The 19,519-nt window shown below is 37.9% G+C and overlaps 1 protein-coding gene across 5 annotated transcripts in view; it reads right to left on the reverse strand.

The window, feature by feature from the left end:
- The window catches only part of GOLGA4 (golgin A4), a 54,816-nt gene that overhangs the window by 6,878 nt on the left and 28,419 nt on the right, over nt 1–19,519 (reverse strand). For 4 of the 5 annotated variants that reach the window (XM_061374888.1, XM_061374887.1, XM_061374890.1 and 1 more), the window contains 11 exons: nt 14,990–15,168; nt 13,965–14,096; nt 12,795–12,950; nt 7,592–11,886; nt 6,703–6,824; nt 5,541–5,671; nt 4,388–4,501; nt 3,125–3,145; nt 2,864–2,932; nt 2,058–2,133; nt 616–719 (listed from right to left, as the gene is read on the reverse strand). In XM_061374888.1, coding sequence (XP_061230872.1) covers nt 616–719; nt 2,058–2,133; nt 2,864–2,932; nt 3,125–3,145; nt 4,388–4,501; nt 5,541–5,671; nt 6,703–6,824; nt 7,592–11,886; nt 12,795–12,950; nt 13,965–14,096; nt 14,990–15,168 — 5,399 coding nt within the window. The remainder of the gene's footprint in view (nt 1–615; nt 720–2,057; nt 2,134–2,863; nt 2,933–3,124; nt 3,146–4,387; nt 4,502–5,540; nt 5,672–6,702; nt 6,825–7,591; nt 11,887–12,794; nt 12,951–13,964; nt 14,097–14,989; nt 15,169–19,519) is intronic. The other variant, XM_061374889.1, reaches the window with a different exon arrangement.

Below are 19,519 nucleotides of genomic sequence, written 5' to 3' on the forward strand. Positions count from 1 at the left end.
AAACCACTCATCCATATAGCATTTACCATCCAAGAAAAATGTTTGTGTTATGACATACCTCTTTTGAACCTGGTCAATCTCTAAGCATCAGTATTGTTACAAGCTAGTAAAATTCCAACAATTTCACAAGATTGCAGCATATCACAAGAAGCCTACTGTGCAGTTTTTCAGTACTTTTAAGAGTAAATTAATACTATCTAGAGAAGGTATAGAGATTTGGAAAGCCTATAAAACATCTTTAAGCAGCAATTAAAGAGGTTATTTCACCATCTTCAGAGCTACTAACAAACTTACTTAATCCAACTGTTACTGCGTTTGTGTCCAGATGACACCAAAAGAGCACTTTTGCTAATACTGTGCATACCAGCTTTCACAATACATGAAACTTGACTGACAACAGCCCTTTTGCTAATAAAACCATGCATAAAGGGTTTTGTCTTCTTAAGTACACTGGTGTACACTGGTGAGAAATGTGATACCCTCCTATCGAATCCCGTATCACTAATAAACAGCATGTAATGAATCACAAACACATGATGCTTCAAACCTATACAACAAGGATGTTAAACTGTAGTCTAACATAAATCACATGTCACTATATACAACTTTACATACCTTTGTCTCTCGACCCATCATATATTCGAAGAGCACTTTCCTCAAGTATTCAAACTCAGTAGGCTCCCCAAAGAGGGAAACGTCAGTATGGTGAAGGCTTCCATCTGTATAAACAAAAATAAGAGAATATTTATAGTGAGTCATTCACATGAATCTAAGTTTCACCAGTGGCCTGAAACTGAACAAGAACAAATGCCAGATTCTGCAGCTGGGATGGAGTAACACTGGTTGCAATTCTGAACTGCGAGGAATGGCTGGAAAGCAGCCCTGCAGAAAGGGGTCTGGGAGTGCTGGTTGGCAGGAGGCTCAGAAGTCAGCAGCGTGTGCTCTGGCAGTCAGAGTGCAAACCACATCCTGGGGCGCATCACAGACAGCATGACCAGGTGGTCAAAAGAGGCAATCATCCCACTGTATTTAGCATCAGTGCAGCCTCACCTCCAGTACTGCATATAGTTCTAGTCCCCACAACTTAAAAAGGATGTGAAGATCCTTGAATGGATCCCAAGGAAGGCATCAAAACTGGTGACGGGCTGTCCTATGAGGAGTGGCTGAGGACACTGGATTTGTTTGGGGAGGAGGAGGCTGAGGGACAACCTCATTGCTCCCTACAGCTTCCTGAGGAGCAGAAGTGGAGAAGTTGGTGCTGAACTCTTTGCCCTGGTGCCAGGATGTGTGGGAATTGGTCAAAGCCAAACCTGTCAGGGGAGGTTTGCACCTGACATGAGGAAACATTTATCAGAAAGATGGTCTGACCCTAGAAGAGGATTCCTGGAGATGTGGTTCACCAACTAAAGGATTGCAAATCTTTTGAAGGTGATCCACTACCCATGGATATTTTTTTGCTCTTTGTACTCATTTTTAGAAATGCCTGAGCCGTTTCCCATGGAAAAAAACACTAAATCAGAACAGTCTAAGAACAACAGTACTCCACCAGAGAGAAAGTCAATCCGGCCCAGTGCTCTTGTCCCATAGTGGCCAACCATCAATGTCTAAAGGAGAACATATGAGCAGTGCAAGTATACTTCTGCCAGGGGCCTGGGGGTGCTTATAGGCCTCAGTGGTTGGGACTGGCCTCCTCTGGGACCTCCAACCTCACCAAGTCCTGTCAAGGGACATGTAGCCAAGACAAATGGGTAATTCCTCCCCAGCCACTTTTGAGCACCATGGCCTATACCATTCACCCTGGGGATACAGAAAGCTTAAGAACTCTGACACAGAGCTCTTTTAACTGTATGTCATAAAACCAAATGCCAAACAAAATGATGTGTGATTTGCTCATCTGAAATCACACACCAGCTGTATTATAACAGACAAGACAAAACAAGGATGTCATAAAAATATTACAGGAGTATTTTAAGGAGACCGGCATTTTCACAAATTGTCTAAACCAAAGCATATCTTTCAAACAAACAACTTACTTGTGATGAGAACTGTGTACGTACCTCTGTATGGTGTTCCAACTGATGTGACATACATATTCTTCTCATAATTTCTCAACCTGTCTTCTAGTACATTAATCTAAACAGAATGGTTAAAATGATAAAAGATGTTCACAAGGAGCTAGAATAAGCATAAATGAAATAATTCTTAGCTAAACATCATCTCTTATGAAAGCAAAATACATTTGCTTTTTAAGGAAGGAAAACATTAAAAAACTGTTATTAAGAACTCCTAAACTATTTAAGGAAATGTGTCTACATGTGTATATATACATAATACAGCCATTGTTATGCTTATACATGTATTTATATACATACATATAAAACATATATACATATATCCACACATATAAACATACACAAAGAAACCACGACAAAAATTGTACTTATCCAAAAGATTTAGTTTAGAAAAAGAGAAGATCCATAATTCCTTAGAATCATGGAACCCACTAGGTTGGAAAAGACCTTTAAAATCATCAAGTCCAACCATTCCCCAGCACTGTCAAGTCCACCACTAAACTGTGTCACTAATTTAATGAAGTGCAGTGCTCCATTCTTTACTGTGCATACGTTCTAAAAACCTGTATTATCACAAGCATGTAACGTTTTCATTCTCAGGGGACAAAGTACTTTGAAAAGCGGACAGATCTCCTGAGAGCAAGTACCAGTCAAAACCACTTTACATGCGTATTGCTTCCATAGTACCTGTGTGGAGATGTGCTACATGATCACTTGAACAAACCTTTTATTGCTGCAAACACAAAGCATCAAAGAGGAATATTTTTCACTTGTTCAAACAGCACCCTTACCTGCTCTTTGAACTCCTGCTCCTTCAGTTTTGAATCATTGACTAGTGTGGTCTTCTGTGCAAGCTGGGCCTGAAAGAACAGCCACATATGGAAATCACCAAGAAACTGATGAAGATACATCGTGGGTACTTTTTCAATAAACCTTTTTCTCCTTTTAACATACACACACAAACACACAAATTTATAAGCAGTATTTCTGCTTTCAAACTGCTGTGACACAGAATTATCTAGGGAACAAAGTCAGTAAAATTTAAGACTTACCTGAAGCTCTGTTATTGTGACCTAGAAAACAACAAAAAAAATTGGATTAAAATATATGAAAAATACTGAGTGCATCAAGCACTGGACATGAGTGAAATAAAGAAGTCTCAATCACCAACTCCCGATACAATGTGTCATTTGCGAATGACAAAAACTGAAGTGACCAAATCACACATATAAAGATAACCAGTCCCATAAATCAAGTTTAACCGTTTGATACTGACAGTATATAAAGTTCGTATTTAAATTCTCTCATTTGACTGTGTAAGACAATGATCATAAATATAACTTCAAGAACTTCATATTTCCAAATCTTCACAAAAAACATACTAGAGATGAATGATAACTGAATGAGTGTGAAGCACATTCACAAAACCCTAGCTACTATCAACACTATTCACAATATTGTATCTTTTTCCTTACCTCTCCACGTTGCATTTGGAAATATGAATATTTACCTGAAAACAGCTTCAGCTTAAGAGCTTCATGAACTCCGTATCTTGCAAAGACAGCAATGTTTATGAAGCACAGAAACAATTCTAAGCTGAAACTTTTATCTTTCAATGTTGCAACTCTAAGGAAAATAATGCTTCAATAGTCATGGGTGTAACTCAAAGTTGTAATTTTGTACTGTAAGTCTGTAGTGTCCAATAAACATACTAATATTCCCATTGCTGCATGTTGTCAAAATGAAAAATTTTAAAGTAAGGTTAATATGAGTTCTTATCAATGACTCAACACCTCAAGATACTTTCCCTCCTCTCAGTATAACAATAACTAGTACCATTTCCATCAAAGTATTCCTCAAACTAACATGTGGTCTCAGAAAGACAAAGGCATGCACTCGGCCTTCTTTCAATGAAGGCCCCTCTGTCCATAATTGATACATTAAAGGCACTATTTCAGAGTCTTGTGGAATCTGAATTTAAAAAAATTACTCTAAAAATGACCCAATGTGTTTTCCTTTCCTTCTAAAGAGCTTCCAGCAAAATCATCATAAAACACATATGTAGAGGGCAAGAAAACCACACCTTAATAATCTCAACATAACTGGGCTTTTTAACATGCCATTATAAAAAGTAGTAGCAAACACTGCAGGTTCCTAAGAGATTCACTTTTGAAGTTAGCATCTAAACCAATAGAAATACATGGAAAAGTGAAGGCTAGACAGATAAAATTAAATCGAAATAAGAGCAAAGTACAGAATTTTATGAATTAAACATTTCGCATCTGAAGATATAAAACTGGATAGTGCCAGCTTACTTTTTCATTGTTCCAACGCTCCTCTTCTGCCATCCTTTCTTTGTGTTCCTTCTGCAAGTCTTCTAGTTGTGTCTGCAACTCGTGAACTTTTGCTGTCATCTCTTCTTCACGAGCCTTCAAAATACAGGAAAAGAAAATTATTTACACAGTGAATCATCTAACCACTCCAAACCTTAACTGCAGGAGACAGAAAGCACTCAAAAAAGGGGCTATGCTATACCCAGAAAGAACTGAAATTCTGGATATAGTCTAATTACACTACAGGACTACAGGAAAGTTAAAGAAACAAACATAGGATCTTAACAGGATTTTACCTTTGACAATTAAGACTACATAGTTAAGATTACACTTATGTTTTTTTCATTATTATAAAAAAAGAGCTATTTCTACCTGGCACTGAACCAGCATTTGAGTATCAGCCAGCAAGTGTATTACTAGAGAGGCTGTGCTTGCTTGTATGACCTTCATGAAAGGAATACATGATGATGCAGAGTTACTTCCTATACTCTGAACGTGACAAGGACTTAAATCCATTCCTCACCCTCACAAAGATGTTCCTAAAGCAGTTTCAAGCACAGTTTCAGAAACAACAACTTCCTGTTCACAAGTGTGGAGGAGGAAAGAAGCAGTGGCAAGAACAGTAGGGAAGAAATTAACTTTTCCTATATGTTTTATGACAGTGTAAAGAGTACATTTATAGGAGAAAAATATGATGACCTAAATCCTAGCAAGTTAATCCACCTATGTGGCATTTGACAAAACCAAGCATATTTTAAGATAGTCTCCCCTCTAGCCTTTTTGCGAGAAAACATGTTAGGGAGCTTATAAAACAGCATTCTAATTCAAAGTGCATGTCTCCACTGCTGAACTAAACTCAGACTCTAGTTTCCTGCTCAAGGACATAAGGACCTAACTACATAATTTTTATTGAATTACCAGAACTGGACCTTAGTTTTTGTTGTTCTTTCGTGTTCATAAAACACAGAGACAAACATCTGAATGGCAAGCTAGGTCACCACATGTATCACGTGTAATTCAAGCAGTAAGATCCTTACTAAAAAGAATTAACAGTTTTTCTGTCTAGTTGTGCAATGAAACAAAGGGAAGAGTTATTCTGAAGTAGATGCAGTCATATCATTTTTCAGATAGATACCTCAAGGATTTCTTCATATTTTTTCACTGTCCTTTTTAGATCATCATCTTTTTCAGCAATTTTTTTATGCAACTGTGTTGTCTCTATGTGATGATTTTCTATCAATTCATTTTCTACATCCTGGGCTTTGCCTATAGAATACAAAAGTCAGGCAAAACAAAAAAAAAAGTAAATTTGTTAAATCATGTCACAACAGTATTAAATAAAGAAAACTTACAAGACAACCTATAAAGAAAACTGTCCAGCAAATCTGTTTTTCCACATTCAGCCATAATTATGTCACTTGATCCTAGTATGAAATTTGTTGTCTACAGTTTAGTACCTGGAGCAGTTCGTTCTCTCTGATGCTGGAACTTTTGTCTAGAAGTTAATAGGACAACCAATATTTATCAACTAATCCTATTTCCTGCTCTGTCTAGAGAACTGATTGAAACATCTGCAAATCTTCAGGAATTCCTCACTTGTAAGTGTACTTCCAGTAACTGTGGTGTCAGAAGTTACTCCCTGCTCACTTCAACCTCTTAGCGCGATGGCAAAAGATGGGCAGAGAAGAGGACCTGAAATATGCTGCACTCTGGTTCTAGCCACATGGTATCAGAGGTATCAGACCTCATATATGACATTAGTGGTTCCAGTGAATGAAGTCTGCAAGACACAGCTAAGAAAATGCAATTCTGATTTCCAGGTGGATCCAAGCTCCTCTAAAAGGCACCCTTTGGTGTCATACATTCAACAATGGAGTACTGAAGGTTTGTACTTCTGAAGCCAAAGAAATATTACAATGAAAATTTACCAATGTGCTTTCAACTCTAAAACCTTACTCTCCTTTTTTTCCTTTGTACATATGATAAAAAGATAGGCACCTATGGATATCACAGGTCACTCTTGCCATGACAGATGCAAACAGACGTACTGCTAGATCAAGGATCCATCAGGCAGCTTAAGGAAGAACAGCTACATATTCATTTTCCTAACTGTGCTACAATTTACATTTATATGTTATTTCCTAAGCAAGAGAAGTTTCTTCTCTGAGTTCTTTAGGCAGCCATAAACCACGTGTTGTCTTTATCAGAGACCCGGATAAAGCCTTTTCCCCAAAGCACCTGAAGATTTTGTTTTCTGGCTATTTTACTGATTACAGTTATATTAGTATCTCACTTACTGATAGTCTCTTTTACTGCTGTTTCCAATTCTCTCTCTTTCTGAGCCAGCTGAGTGTTGAACTCTCTCATTAACTGCTTAATAGTGGAGTTGTGCTTTAACTCTATGTCTTCTTGTTCACATCTGTAAAAAACATCAAAGAAATACAGTGAGGCAATAAAATGTTCAAAGAGAGTGAGAGACTTGTACAAAAACTACAGTTTAAGCAAGGTAGGAGATCTGGGAATTTCTCCAAAGCAATTTTACAGAGGGATGATTTTTAATGATCCCTCTGAATGATCCCTCTGTGGGATTCACAGAGGCTTTTTGTTCCCCTTCGACTGAATTCACCCAGAGACACAGGTGTTTCACTTAAAAAACAACCCAGAACTGAGCCCTTCCAAAAAATATGGAGTTTTTGCTGAGGAAGATGAACTGAAAGTAAAGCCTGTGCCATGTAAAAGCAGCATTTTTAGGGAATTCCTTCCTTGAGAAACCATTAGTGCTGATCAGTTTAGCAAATTATTGTGCAGTACATATGAATAACTCTTGAGATCATTTGAACATGAAGCTCTCAGTACTAAGTTTTATAAACCTTCTTTCCTGTTTGAGGAAAATAGAACTATATTTTATGTTCTGGCAATGCTGAAAATGACCATCACCAAAACAAATCAAAAGCAGTATCGCTTTGCCAAAAGACAAACAGCTTTTTAAACTGATGACTCAAATAGTGTTCTGTGTGTTCATGAAGTGCTAATTTCAAGTCGCTCTTTTCTTGGTGTTTCTCCAAGGCTATTTAGAGAAATAACAGAAAAATACCGGTTGTTATTTCAGTGTTATAAATTGAGTTTTAAAAAAGTATTCTTCAGGTTTTAGTGGTTAAAGATAAAGATTAGGAAAAAAGAATTTACCTGATTTTCTGCTCCATTTCTTCTAAGGACTCTTTCTTCACTATTTCAAGCTCCTGCTGATGTTCTTTCCGCAGGGCACGTAAGTCTTTTTGAAGATTATTCACTTCCTTGCGTAGTTTCTGTTTCTCCCTTTCAGTCTCTTCCAGTTTAGCCTGCAAGTCCTTCTGCTGGTTCTGCATATCATCCAGTACACTCTGCAGATCCAACCCTGACTTTGCTTTCTCTGCATCATTTTCCTGAAAAGCTTTCAGACTATCATTTCTTTCATCCAACTGCTGCTGTAAACTTTTTAGCTTTTCTTCATATCTCAAACTCACATCTTCCACCTCAATCTTATGCACTTCATTTTCCTTCACTAGGTTATTTTCCAACTCTTTGATCCTCTGTTCCAAAGATTGACTGACTGCCTCCTTTTCCTGCATTTTTTTCTGGAAATCTCCAACTACTTTCTCCATATCAAGACATTTCTGTTCTTTATCCTTTAGTTCTTCTCTAGTGCTTGCTAAATCACCACCACAACAAGAATGCTCATCTGCTAACAATGAGTATTTCTTGGTCTGCTCCTCAAGTTCTTTCTTGAGGCTTTCCGTCCTACTCTGCTCCTCCTGATGGCTCTTCTCAATGCATTCTAGTCTTTTAAGGAGTTCTTCCTGTTTGTTTTGCAGTTCTAGGTAAGAGTCAATACTCTTTTGTTGTTCCTTTTCATACTTCTCCAACAATCCATCTTTTTCAGTTAAGTCCTTGTGTAATATGTGAATTTTCTCTTCATATGTCTGTTTGACACTCTCAAGCATGTTGTTTTTATCTTGTTCTACAGCAGCTTTTACACTCTCTACTTTCTGCAGCATTTCTTTCTGTAATGCTGTGGGATCTCTCGTTGACTTAATTGTTAATTCTAAGGACTCAATTTTGGCATCTCTCTCTTGCACTTTTTGCTCCAATTCTCTTAACTGATTTTCTTTATCCTGCTTAAATTGCTCTTCTTTTTCTTCCATCTGAGACATCAATTGCCTTCTAATTGAACCAATTTTTTGCTCTGCCTTCTTTTTCAGATCTGCCAGCTTAGTGCTGTTCTCTGCATTCAGTTTCTCTTCTAATTCTTTCAGCTCTTCCTCTTTGCTTTTAAGTATTGCTGACTTTATCTGATCAAACTCCCTCTCCTTTGATTCAAATTCTGCTTTCAGCGAACCTATTTGCTTCTCAAGATGAAGCACCTTTTCTTCAGCCTCCTTAAATCTATTGTCCTTTTCAAAAGCCATCTTCTCTGCCTGCTGGAGTTGCCAAGCTATCTCTTGTTGCTCCGTGACTTTTTGCTCATTATACTTCTTAAGTTCCTCCCTCAAGGAACCATTTTCTGAAGTCTTCTGAGCAATGTGTTCTTCTAGCTCAGCAATTCTTGCTGCCTGGTGTTTTATCTTTGCAGTTAACTCACTTTCTTGCTTTCCCCTTCTGTTTTGCTTTTGTTCCAGTTCACTTCTTAAAGTATCGATATTCTTGCTTTGTTTAGCTAGCTGCTCCTTCAATTTATTGAGCTCTTCATCTTTTTTATTGGCTTCAATATTGCTTAATTCAAGTTTGCTCTGCAAATCTTTAATAGTGTCATGATTTTGTGTAAACTTGGTTTGTGCTTTCGTTTTCCACTCTGACAGCTTGGCCGTGCACTGATCTACCTGGTCAAGAGCCAATGCTTTTTCTTGACCCAGCAACTCAACTCTGGATGATAACTCCTGTACCTGGTTTAACAACTGCAACCGATCCTCTTGATGTTGCTTGCTTAACAGAGACATGGCTGCTTCTTTCTCTGTTAAGCTTACTGTGCTTTCCAGTCTAACATTAAGGTCATTAATTGTTTTGTTGAGAGCAGAGATCTCAGATTCTTTTTCCTGAAGTTCCGCCCTCATTGAGGTGACAGCATTGATATTTTCAGACAACTCTTTCTTCAGTTGTGTTATGCAAGTTTCTTTTTCTGACGCTGCTTGCTGCTGATGCCCTCCCTCTTTCTGCAATTGTTCCTTTTCTGTCAAAAGTCCCTCAATGTCAGTTCTCAGGGACATAATTAAATTGTCCTTCTCTTGCAGCTGTTGCATTGACTTCTGCAATGAAGTATTCGCAGCAGAATGATGCTCGGATACTTCTCTAAGTTGAGCTTCTAGTTGAGAAATCTTGTTCATTTTAACTAACAATGCTTCTTTAACTTTTGCAGTTTGGCGCTCACAATCCGCAAGTTTGCATTTTACAAGGCCAATTTTTTCACTACATTTATCAATTAATTCACTGCTTTTTGCTTGTAATAAGGCTTCAGCATTCTTCCAATAAGCATCTAACTGGGCTGCAAGTTCTCCTGTCTGCCTCTTAAGCTCAGTTTCTTTTAGCTGAATTGCCTCTATTTTTTTCTCATAATTTTCATGATCTTTATACAGAGAAGACTGCATTGTTTGGAGTTTCTCTTCGAGGGTTTTCAGGGCATCAGCCAGCTCGGTAATTCTGGCTTTATCCTGTTCTTCAACTGCTTTCTGTTTATTGAGCTGTTCCTCAAGTCCTGACCGCTCTTTCAAGGACTGATTAAGATCACTCTCCAATTTTTTCAACTGTGCTTTCAGGTCAATTTCCTTATCTGACAAAGCACTCACCTGAGACACTGACTGCTTTAGTTGTTCTTGCAGTCCCTTCAGGGACTCTTCCCTTTTCACCTGTTCTTCCTTCAGTTGCGTTATTTCTGTCCTGGAGCTCTCCTCCTCAGCACTGAAGGTCGCAAGCTTCTGTTTTAGGTCTCCAACTTCCTGCTCTTTCTCTTGCAGTTCCATATCATGTTTTTCCTGGAGCTCTTCAACCTGCTGATTGAGTTTTTTTTCCCAACTCTGGGCAATTTCTTCCAACTCCCTCCTATGAGCCTCAGCGAGAGTCTCCAGTTGCTCTTTCTGATTAGATTCCAGTTTTGACACGGCATCATTGATTCCAGCTGAGCTGGCATGTGCCATTTCCAACATTTTAGCATTGAACTCACTCTCTTTCTGACTGAACTCCAACTGCTTGTTTTCAAGCTCCTTTTTTAGTTTAGCCTCTTGTTCAGCAAGTTTATTTTTGAAAGTTTCCTGCATATCTTTGGATTTCTGTTTAATTTTCTCCATTTTGTTCTCCTGACGTTTCAGTTTACTTTCATATTCTCCTCGTAAAGCACCAATTCTATCCTCCGCGCCTAACAGTTTCTGTTTAAGCTCTTCCACTTGCTTGTCCTGTAACTTCTTCAAGTGTTCAATTTCATTTTCCTTCTCAGTTAGACTTCTCTTCATCTCATCAGCCTCTCTTTGTAGATCCTTCAGTTGACATTCATACTGCTGTGTTAGAGAGGTTACCTTCTGTGTGTTTTCATTGTTTTGCTCTTGCAAATGCTGCTTCAGGTCATGTACTTGAGAGATGTATGCCTCTAACTCATTCTTGACTTCATTAGACTGAGACTGATTTTTTTCTAGCTGCTCACTAAGTTGCAATTTTTCACCTTCAAGATCTGCCAGCTTCTGCTGCAGCTTTGCTAATTCCTCTTCGTAAGTCTTTGCTTGCTCATCAGAAGTGCTCCGATGAGATTCTGAAAGCTCCTTTAGCTTTGCAGATACTCGAACAAGTTCAGCTTCAGATCTTTCTGCAGACTCCTTTAGTTTCTGTTCATGTGCTCTTAGTTCCTCCAGATGTCTGTCTTTCTCCTCCAATGATTGCTTGAGTTTGTTGAGTTCCTCTTTGAGTACCTTCTCAACACCTTGAATAGACATTTCATGCTCTTTTAACATCATTTCCACCTCTTCGTTGTGCCGTTTCCTCTCTTCTTCCAACTTCCCTTCCAATTCTTGCTTTGCTTCACACACTTTACTATTCAATTCTGAGAGCTCTTGTTCTAAATCATGACGTATCTTTAGTGCTTCTGACAGCTCAGAAGACAGTGCTTCTAGTTCTGTTTGTTTCACATCAAGTTTTTCCAATGTTTTTTCATTCATCTCTTCTATGTGTGCACAGAAAACAGTTTCTTTCTCTTTCAAAATTGTATCTATCTCTTGTTCTTGCTTCTCTCTCATTTTTTCTATTTCTGCTACTTGTTGTTGCTTTAAGATTTGAAGTTTTTCAGTCCAGATCTTTTCCTGCTGCTGTTTCATGTTCTCCATTTCTTTCTTGTGTTTTTCAACCATTTCATTCATTTCCTTATTGTGCTGCTCTTTTTCAGACTCCATCAGAGTACTTAATTCCTCTGATTGCTTTCTGTCATCTTGAGAATACTTTGCAAGTGAGCTTTCCAGTTCAAGAATCCTCTGTTAGAGAACACAGTTTTAAAATAATATGAATATTCAAAAGGTAACACATTGATTACATTTTTAGTAATAATTCACTAGGTTCACATAACTACAAGTCATTATTATTTTTGGTGAATGTCAACTTTTAATATAAGGCTTTCATTCAATTTTGTTCTCAACTTTGCTTCATTATGGTGAGTTACTTACAGTAAAAGGCTTTTCTATTTCACTGAAGTGAAAATACATAAAATAGAAAATTTGAAAGAATTTAACTACTTCCCATAAATAATTCACATTATATTTATGAGAGATGTGTTCATATTTTCATATTAAAATACCAATACAGAGTATGAAAGACACTGGGAGACTACACAAGTATTATGGAGCTTTGCACGTGCTATGTATCTTAATTCTACCTCTCATGGAAATGCTGCTGTAAAGTTAAAATACTTACACAGGCAAAAACTTCCAAACTAATATTTGGAAGTGGTGGAACATAGTGAAACTTGCATTAGCAGATAATACAACCTCACCAATTACAGAAAGCAAAGGACCCTTCAAAAATTTAAGCAAATTTTTTACTTACTCAAGTACACTTATAAGTGTTTGTATGGTAGCAATATACAGAAGTTATGAAGTTTAACTGTCTTGTATAACATACATAAAGATTATGTATGGATACAAACTCATATCCCAAGGCAGGATACAAACTGAATATATTTCTATACTTTGCCATCTGATCTTGTAAAAGAGTAGGGCCTGCAGCACACCATGGCAATACATTAAATTTCTGTCACTACTAGAAGCCCAGTGAAATTAAACCAACCCAATCACAATAAACCCACAGTATTTGTAAACCTGTCACAGTTAAATATATATTGAAGGGCATTTTTGTGAACATTTACCCTTTTGGAATGTTTACTCACAGTTCTACAAGTCTCTACTTCTTGATGCATCATCTGAACCTTCTTGTCACACTCTGACTGTATTGCTTTCTTCTGCAGCTCTAGTTCTTCCAAGGCTAAGGATTCTTGCTGCTCTTGTTCTTGAAGGGTTTCCAAACACTCACTTTGATTTTTTTCCTGTATCAAAAATTATGATTAAACTAATGAACTACAGTCATAGACCTCCGAAACCAGTATAACGTGATATTTACAAACCAGCTAATAGTTTTACACTAATAGTTAATGGTCATACACTAATAACCTGTAATTTCTCTGCGCACACAGAGTTTCTACTTCATCTGTGAGAACAAAATTGTTATAAATCATTTCCATTTTCTCTTCTTGGGAACCATTTGTTTTCCACTTTTCTTTGTGTGAAAAACGTAATGCAATCCATCCTTTCACTTTGGTTTGACATGACTGAGATTAACACCTCAGAGAAAAAAGGCCTATCCTCACTTGATTCCACTGTTAATGTATTTTTAAGCTTCTATTTTTTATAATTAAAAAAAAATGACCCGAGAAACACGAAGAAAAATACAGTCAGAAAGGGACTGTCAAAGTCCCTCAGTCCCAGTCACACACCATTGTGGAGGAGCACAAAAGAGAACCCACTATTTCTCAGGTAAAAATACATGATGCTCTAAAGTGGATTACAGCTTATGAAAAAGAGAGAAGAATGCAAACAATTCCTCCCAGCCTGACCTAGAAGAAAATTCTTTCCCAAGGTCAAACACTGTAAATAGTCAATTCTGTTCATGTAACACAACACAACCTGACACAGTGATACTAACAGTTCTCAAAGAACAGCCTCATTCTTTGTACCTCTTACTCTAGCTGCTGTGGCTAATTGCCAGTGATCCAGAGGAAGAAATGAAAAAAAACCAAGTCTAACAAAAAAGAGTTTTCAAAACAAGTCTTTCCCACAAGATGCATCTATTAGTGAGAAGTGAGAGTGATTCATTATCGTTATTCAGTCTGGATCACTGCAGCTGCTTTCCTTTCATTGGACGTCTCTGAGCTCTTTGACCTTTGGAGAACACTTCTATCTTTGAGTGCAGGACTCTTACTGCTGAACAGGGTCAGATTAAGACATCTAGTCCCACCTCACACTTGCAGAGATGTTTTTCTACACATTTTAGGAATACTTACAAGAGCTGCCTTCATCCTCTCCTGGAATGCCTTTTCTTGGGCCTGTAATCTCTCATTTAGCTCCTGGTCTTTGGTAGCCAGCTCTTTTTTATGGAAATTTTCTAGTTCAGCAACACGCTCCTCTGAAGACTTCTGTGAATCAAAATCAGAAATAATTTTTTTTAAATTTATTTTGAAAATATATAAATTTCTTTGTATTATTTCTTCATTTGAACCACTTTGTATTATTTCTTAATATGAAAAGCAGTGCAATAGAGGAAACCAGAACCACCTGTTTCCCCCTTTAAATAAGCAATAAGCATCTAAAGTGCTTAATATTAAGCCCTGACTTCTTATTTTCAAGCTTGAAATTATCCACCTTCCTTCTCAAGTCTTTCACAGTTCTACTGTAAGAAACCCCACATTTTCTAGAGACTCTTTTACCAAGATGAACTTAGTGTTTTTTATTTCAGTTCAAATATGATAATAAACTGGAAAAAGAACTTCATTCCATAGCTTTCCCTGTATTCTTGTTATTTCATGAGCCAGAACAGTAAGTGGTGACAGCTATCTACAACCTACATAACACCCTTTAAGGATAATGCGATGCATTCCCCTAAAGCACCAGTGCGTTCTCTCAGAGAAACTAATAACACAAATGTCAAGACAAGAACTGCAATTTAAAGGTGTTCAAATTTACAGCTTTGCAAGGCATGCACAGTATTCCTGTGATTCCTATCTGAATACTCCAGATGAAGCAAATATAAGCAATTCTGAACTAGCAAACAGTTTGGCAACACATTCTTAAACATTCAAGCATATGGGGTTAGGATAATAATGGTGAGTTTTCCATTTTGCTTAAGTAAATCTTTAATCCCACAAATTATTTTTATAGGATTTATTAAATAGAAATATACACTAAATATACATTAATAATAATATAAAATATAACTAAGTATATACTAATATATTTTACAATAATAGTTTAATTGTAACTGAATTATTAGATTAAGAACCAGTAATTCAAGGTGAGTTTCAAATTTTACCTTCATAATCTCAACCACCTCCTGTTTCACTCTGGTTAACTCCCGTTGAAGATTTACCCTCTCTTCCTCACTTGCCTTTTCTACAGCTTTGATTTTTTCATCCATTTCTGCCTGCAATTTTTTCCGGGCTTCCTCTGTCTTTTGGGCAATACTCAGAGCCCTCTCAAGTTCTTCAAAAGCTGCAAAGAAAATAAAAAAGGCATATCATAGCTGAGAGATAGCTGTCCCTTGACAGAAGAACAGAGTACTCCATAACTAAATTACACACGTAACAGAAGAATGAACTTAGGAATCCATCAAGAATTCTCATGGGTTTATTATCTAGAAAGGAAAGTGAACTGACAAATGGCTGTGAATGTCGTCCAATACATTCTGTAGCTTCTATTTCTTCCCTAAAATCACTGTAAAATACATAAACCACATAAATAAACTATAGCTCCTCTTCCATCTATATGTGCTGAATAACTTGGAAGAAGAGGAAATAAGCTGCATGAAGAAAAGGCAATTCACAATTTGCTCTTCTACTAAAACAGCAGACATAAGCACAAACCCGGAATGACTGCTATGCAAGTCAGTTTTTATTGAATGATAAAAGAGTTCTTCCTGAGCACAACACTGAAGTATAATGCCAGGCACTTTATTTATCTCAGAGTTGTTCATTTCAAACTGTACAACCTAGATAATCTTCTCTTTAAACTACGGGTTTGGTGGAGTCCCTACAGATGGCTTTGCTAATATCATTATTTCACTATTTACTTTTAATGTAAACTACTATCAAAGCAATTCAGAGACACTGGGAAAATGCCTGTGTATCATGAGTGCTTCTAAACTTTGTGGATAAAATTGAGAAATAAAAATACTAAGATTTCCCCTCAGAAGACCTGAATTATCCAGAAGACGTTTCAAAAGAACTCTCAGGGTGCAGAGATGGAATCCATTTACATCTGCATAAGGTGCACAAATCTGCTGAAACATTTTAAATTGGAAGCAATAATTCCACAGTTTCTTCCCATGCTAAGCACTATTCTAACTCTTCATAGATGATCATTTAGATACGAAAGGGAAGCAATATATCCCTGTGCTCTGAACTGTATTATTATTATTATTCAATACAATAATATTATTCAACCCGAGTTTCTCACTCAACTGTTGCCAGAATCACTACAGAATTACACAAGACTAGAATTTGATCGCTCTTATGGAAAACTCTTCTCCTGAATAGGGATGTGGAAAAACCCTGCTGCATATCAAAGGAAAATTCAGACTTGGAGCAGTCTACTACAGGGTTAATTTTTTTGTGTAAAAGAACTCTGGCAAAACACCTCTGTAAAATACACACTCATGGTGCCAATATCAAGACTAATTTATCAGAGGACCAAAACCCTACAAGTATATTCTTCTATTATGCCCTGGACTACTTGAATCCTATTCTGGGAGCAGACAGAACAAAACAAGCTTTCTTTCACTTAATTCTACCCCCAAAAGAAAATCATAGACATACACATCAATAGTTTCCTTGATTCACCACCATTTAGCAGTAACTATCTATAATAACATTCAGGCATGAATCTGGGAAGTGAAGAATAATTTCCATTCCACATTTTCTGATAACATTTAAAACTGAAGCTTTTAACCGCAACCTGTATTTTTGAGGCAATGCTGCAAATATGTTTTCAAGTCATTTAATTTACAGAATTGCATCCACCCAAATTCCAACCTCATCCAGAATTTTCTTCTGTTTTCTGAGGAAGCCTTTCTCTGACTGCTCATAGCAACAATCATGGTTTAGGACAAAACAGGGTTGTTATTGATTCTGGCAATACAAAAGCACATTGTAGTATCAACTTTTTCACTCCTGGTTGTACATAAATACTAAAACTCATTACAAAAATATGAAGAGCACTAGAGATTATTTTAAGCAGGAAAACAGTCTAAAACAAGGCAAGCATGCACAAGGCTTATAGCTCCTTACTTTCCAAGCACAGTTCTTCACAGTCCCCATCAAGGCACTTGCCACCTGGGACTCACACGACTTGAGTCCTCCCCTCCTGCCAACAGGGACAACTCTGTTATGAACACAGCCTGTGCAACTGCATTTGGAGAATGGCACTGACTTCCCTGATGCTCCTCTCAGCCCTAACAAAAGCCCACACAGTCAGCAAAACTGCCTAAGTCCTTCAGTACTACAGCACCATAAATGGCTTAAAAAGCCAAACAACCCTACAGACAAAGTACAGCTTGGAAAGAAAGCCTGTGAGTTAAAGATTAAGTTATTTCACTTTTCCATATGTTTTCTGATTCTTGTTCTGAGCAACATATACTTAATTTTCATTCAAGAATCCCGTTACTTCTGCAAAAGGAAACAGAATGCATTTGGCATAGCCCAGGAATCCACCAAAGAGAAGATCCAGGTTCACACTAGGATTGACTACTGATATGTAATAGCTGAGCAACATGCAGTACGAGAGCTGCACCACGATAATCACAAGCAGGATGCCAATACAAAAGCTACACAAAAGCTGATGGATAAAATGCCAAGGGGGTATGAAAGCACAAAGAAGCAACACTTCATAGAAACACACTTAGCTCTCTAAAAGTTAAATTATATGCATCTCAGGCACTTCTAACACTTAAGCAAAACATAACATTTCTATTCAAAGTAGTTCATTCTAGTGTAGCATGACACAACTGAGTTTCAAAGCAGCAGAAGGACAATATCATTACATAGGCATAACCTGGTCTAAATTATCATGATTCTTCTTATTATTTTTAATCTGTGGGAGATTTTAATTCTACTGTGGATAAAAACCTGGAATAAGTCCATGGCTTTATCCAAATGCATCTATTTTGAATGAAAAGAGTAAAGGCACTGACTGTGCTCTTCCCAACCAGCAAAGCTACTGTTGAAGGAAGGTATTTAACCAAGGTACTGATTCAGTGAAGTCTCACAAAGGCACAGTGGCAAATCAGAACCAGTAACTAGCACACCAACAGAGTCTCAGGAGAGTCTTGCAAAGTCCCATTCATGTGACCAAACTGGAAACCTTCCTGTGCAGGATATAATGCACACAAAAAGAGCCTGAGCAGAGTTTAAGAATCACAGAACCACAAAATCAGTGAGGCTGGAAAAGACCTTTAAGATCACCCAGTCCAACCATTCCCCAGCACTGCCAAGGCCATCACTAACTCCATGTCACTGAGGGCCTCATCTACACAGTGTGTTAACACTTCCAGGGACGGTGACTCCAGCACTGCCCTGGGCAGCCTGTTCCAACGCCTGAGCACCCTTTGGGGAAGGAATTGTTCCTCATCTCCATCCAAACCTCCCCTGGTGCAGCTTGAGGCTGTTTCCTCTTGTCCTGTCACTTGTTCCTTGAGAGCATAGAGCAGCCCTCTCCTGGCTCCATCCTCCTGTCAGGCAGTTGTAGAGAGCGATAAGGTTCCCCCTGAGCCTTCCCTTCTCCAGACTGAACCCCGCAGGGTCCCTCAGCCGTTCCCCATCATACGTATGCTCCAGGCCCTGCACCAGCTCTGTTGCCCTTCTCTGGCCCCACTCCAGCACCTCAAAGTCTCTTTTGCAGTGAGGGACCCAGAACTAAACACAGGATTCAAGCTTCAGCCTCACCAGTGCCCAGTACAGGGGGATTAGACTGCCCCAGTAATGCAAGGTTGCAGAACTGATTTTTATAAGACATGTGCTGCTTTACATGCACTACTCTGAAGTGCCAGTCTCGGTTCCCTTCAACTTGCCTCTCCTACTCAGTGTAACACCAGCCCTTATTGCAAAGACTTCTTGCTTACTTTCTGGAGCTGCAAAACATGTTATCTTCAACTATGGTGCCATCTACTGCTAAAAATTGTGAGGAAAGCACTAAACAGGATGGCAAAGGAGGGATTTATACATTTCATTACTGAAAGCCGGGAGCAGGCATCTTGTCAGTAGTTTGAGAAAGAAAGGTTGAAATTCATTCCCCGTAGTTGATTTTTGCATCTAGGCAGGCTTCTAAATGCACAGTCCACGCTTTTTGTTTCTCTGTAGAAAGGTGCCCAGCATATGTTAATTAAGCTTGCAAAAGAAACATTGCCTACAAATAGCAAAGTAAAGCAAGATGAATTTGCTTTCCAAGAACTTTTTTGTTTCCTGTATAGAATACAAGTCAATAATCTGCATTCCGAGAAGTCAGAAAGCACTTACGCCTAAGCCTTAGGAGAAACCAACTTCAGTTTATCAGTAAATTTACAAATACTATAAATATAAATAGCTTTGTTAAAGTCAAATGTAAATAATCTATGTACACTGCACAGCATTAAAAATCAGTTGCAGTTACTTCAACTGAAAGTGCCTGAGAAGCAAAGAATTTACTTTTTAGAGCCCAGTTCAAGCACCCAATGTGTGATGTAAGAAAAGAGAGCCCTTACCCCAGTCCTGTTCATACAAGGCTTGGGAAAGGCACCATGATTCACTTATTGGCATGTGTGGATGCACAAAAACAAGATGCTCTGTGAGATTTCAACATAATGTACCTCTAG

Source organism: Neopsephotus bourkii, unplaced genomic scaffold (assembly GCF_033783945.1).
Source record: "Neopsephotus bourkii isolate Nb327-2 ecotype Australia unplaced genomic scaffold, CSIRO-AGI_Nbou_v1 NB_1655, whole genome shotgun sequence".
NCBI lineage: Eukaryota > Metazoa > Chordata > Aves > Psittaciformes > Psittacidae > Neopsephotus > Neopsephotus bourkii.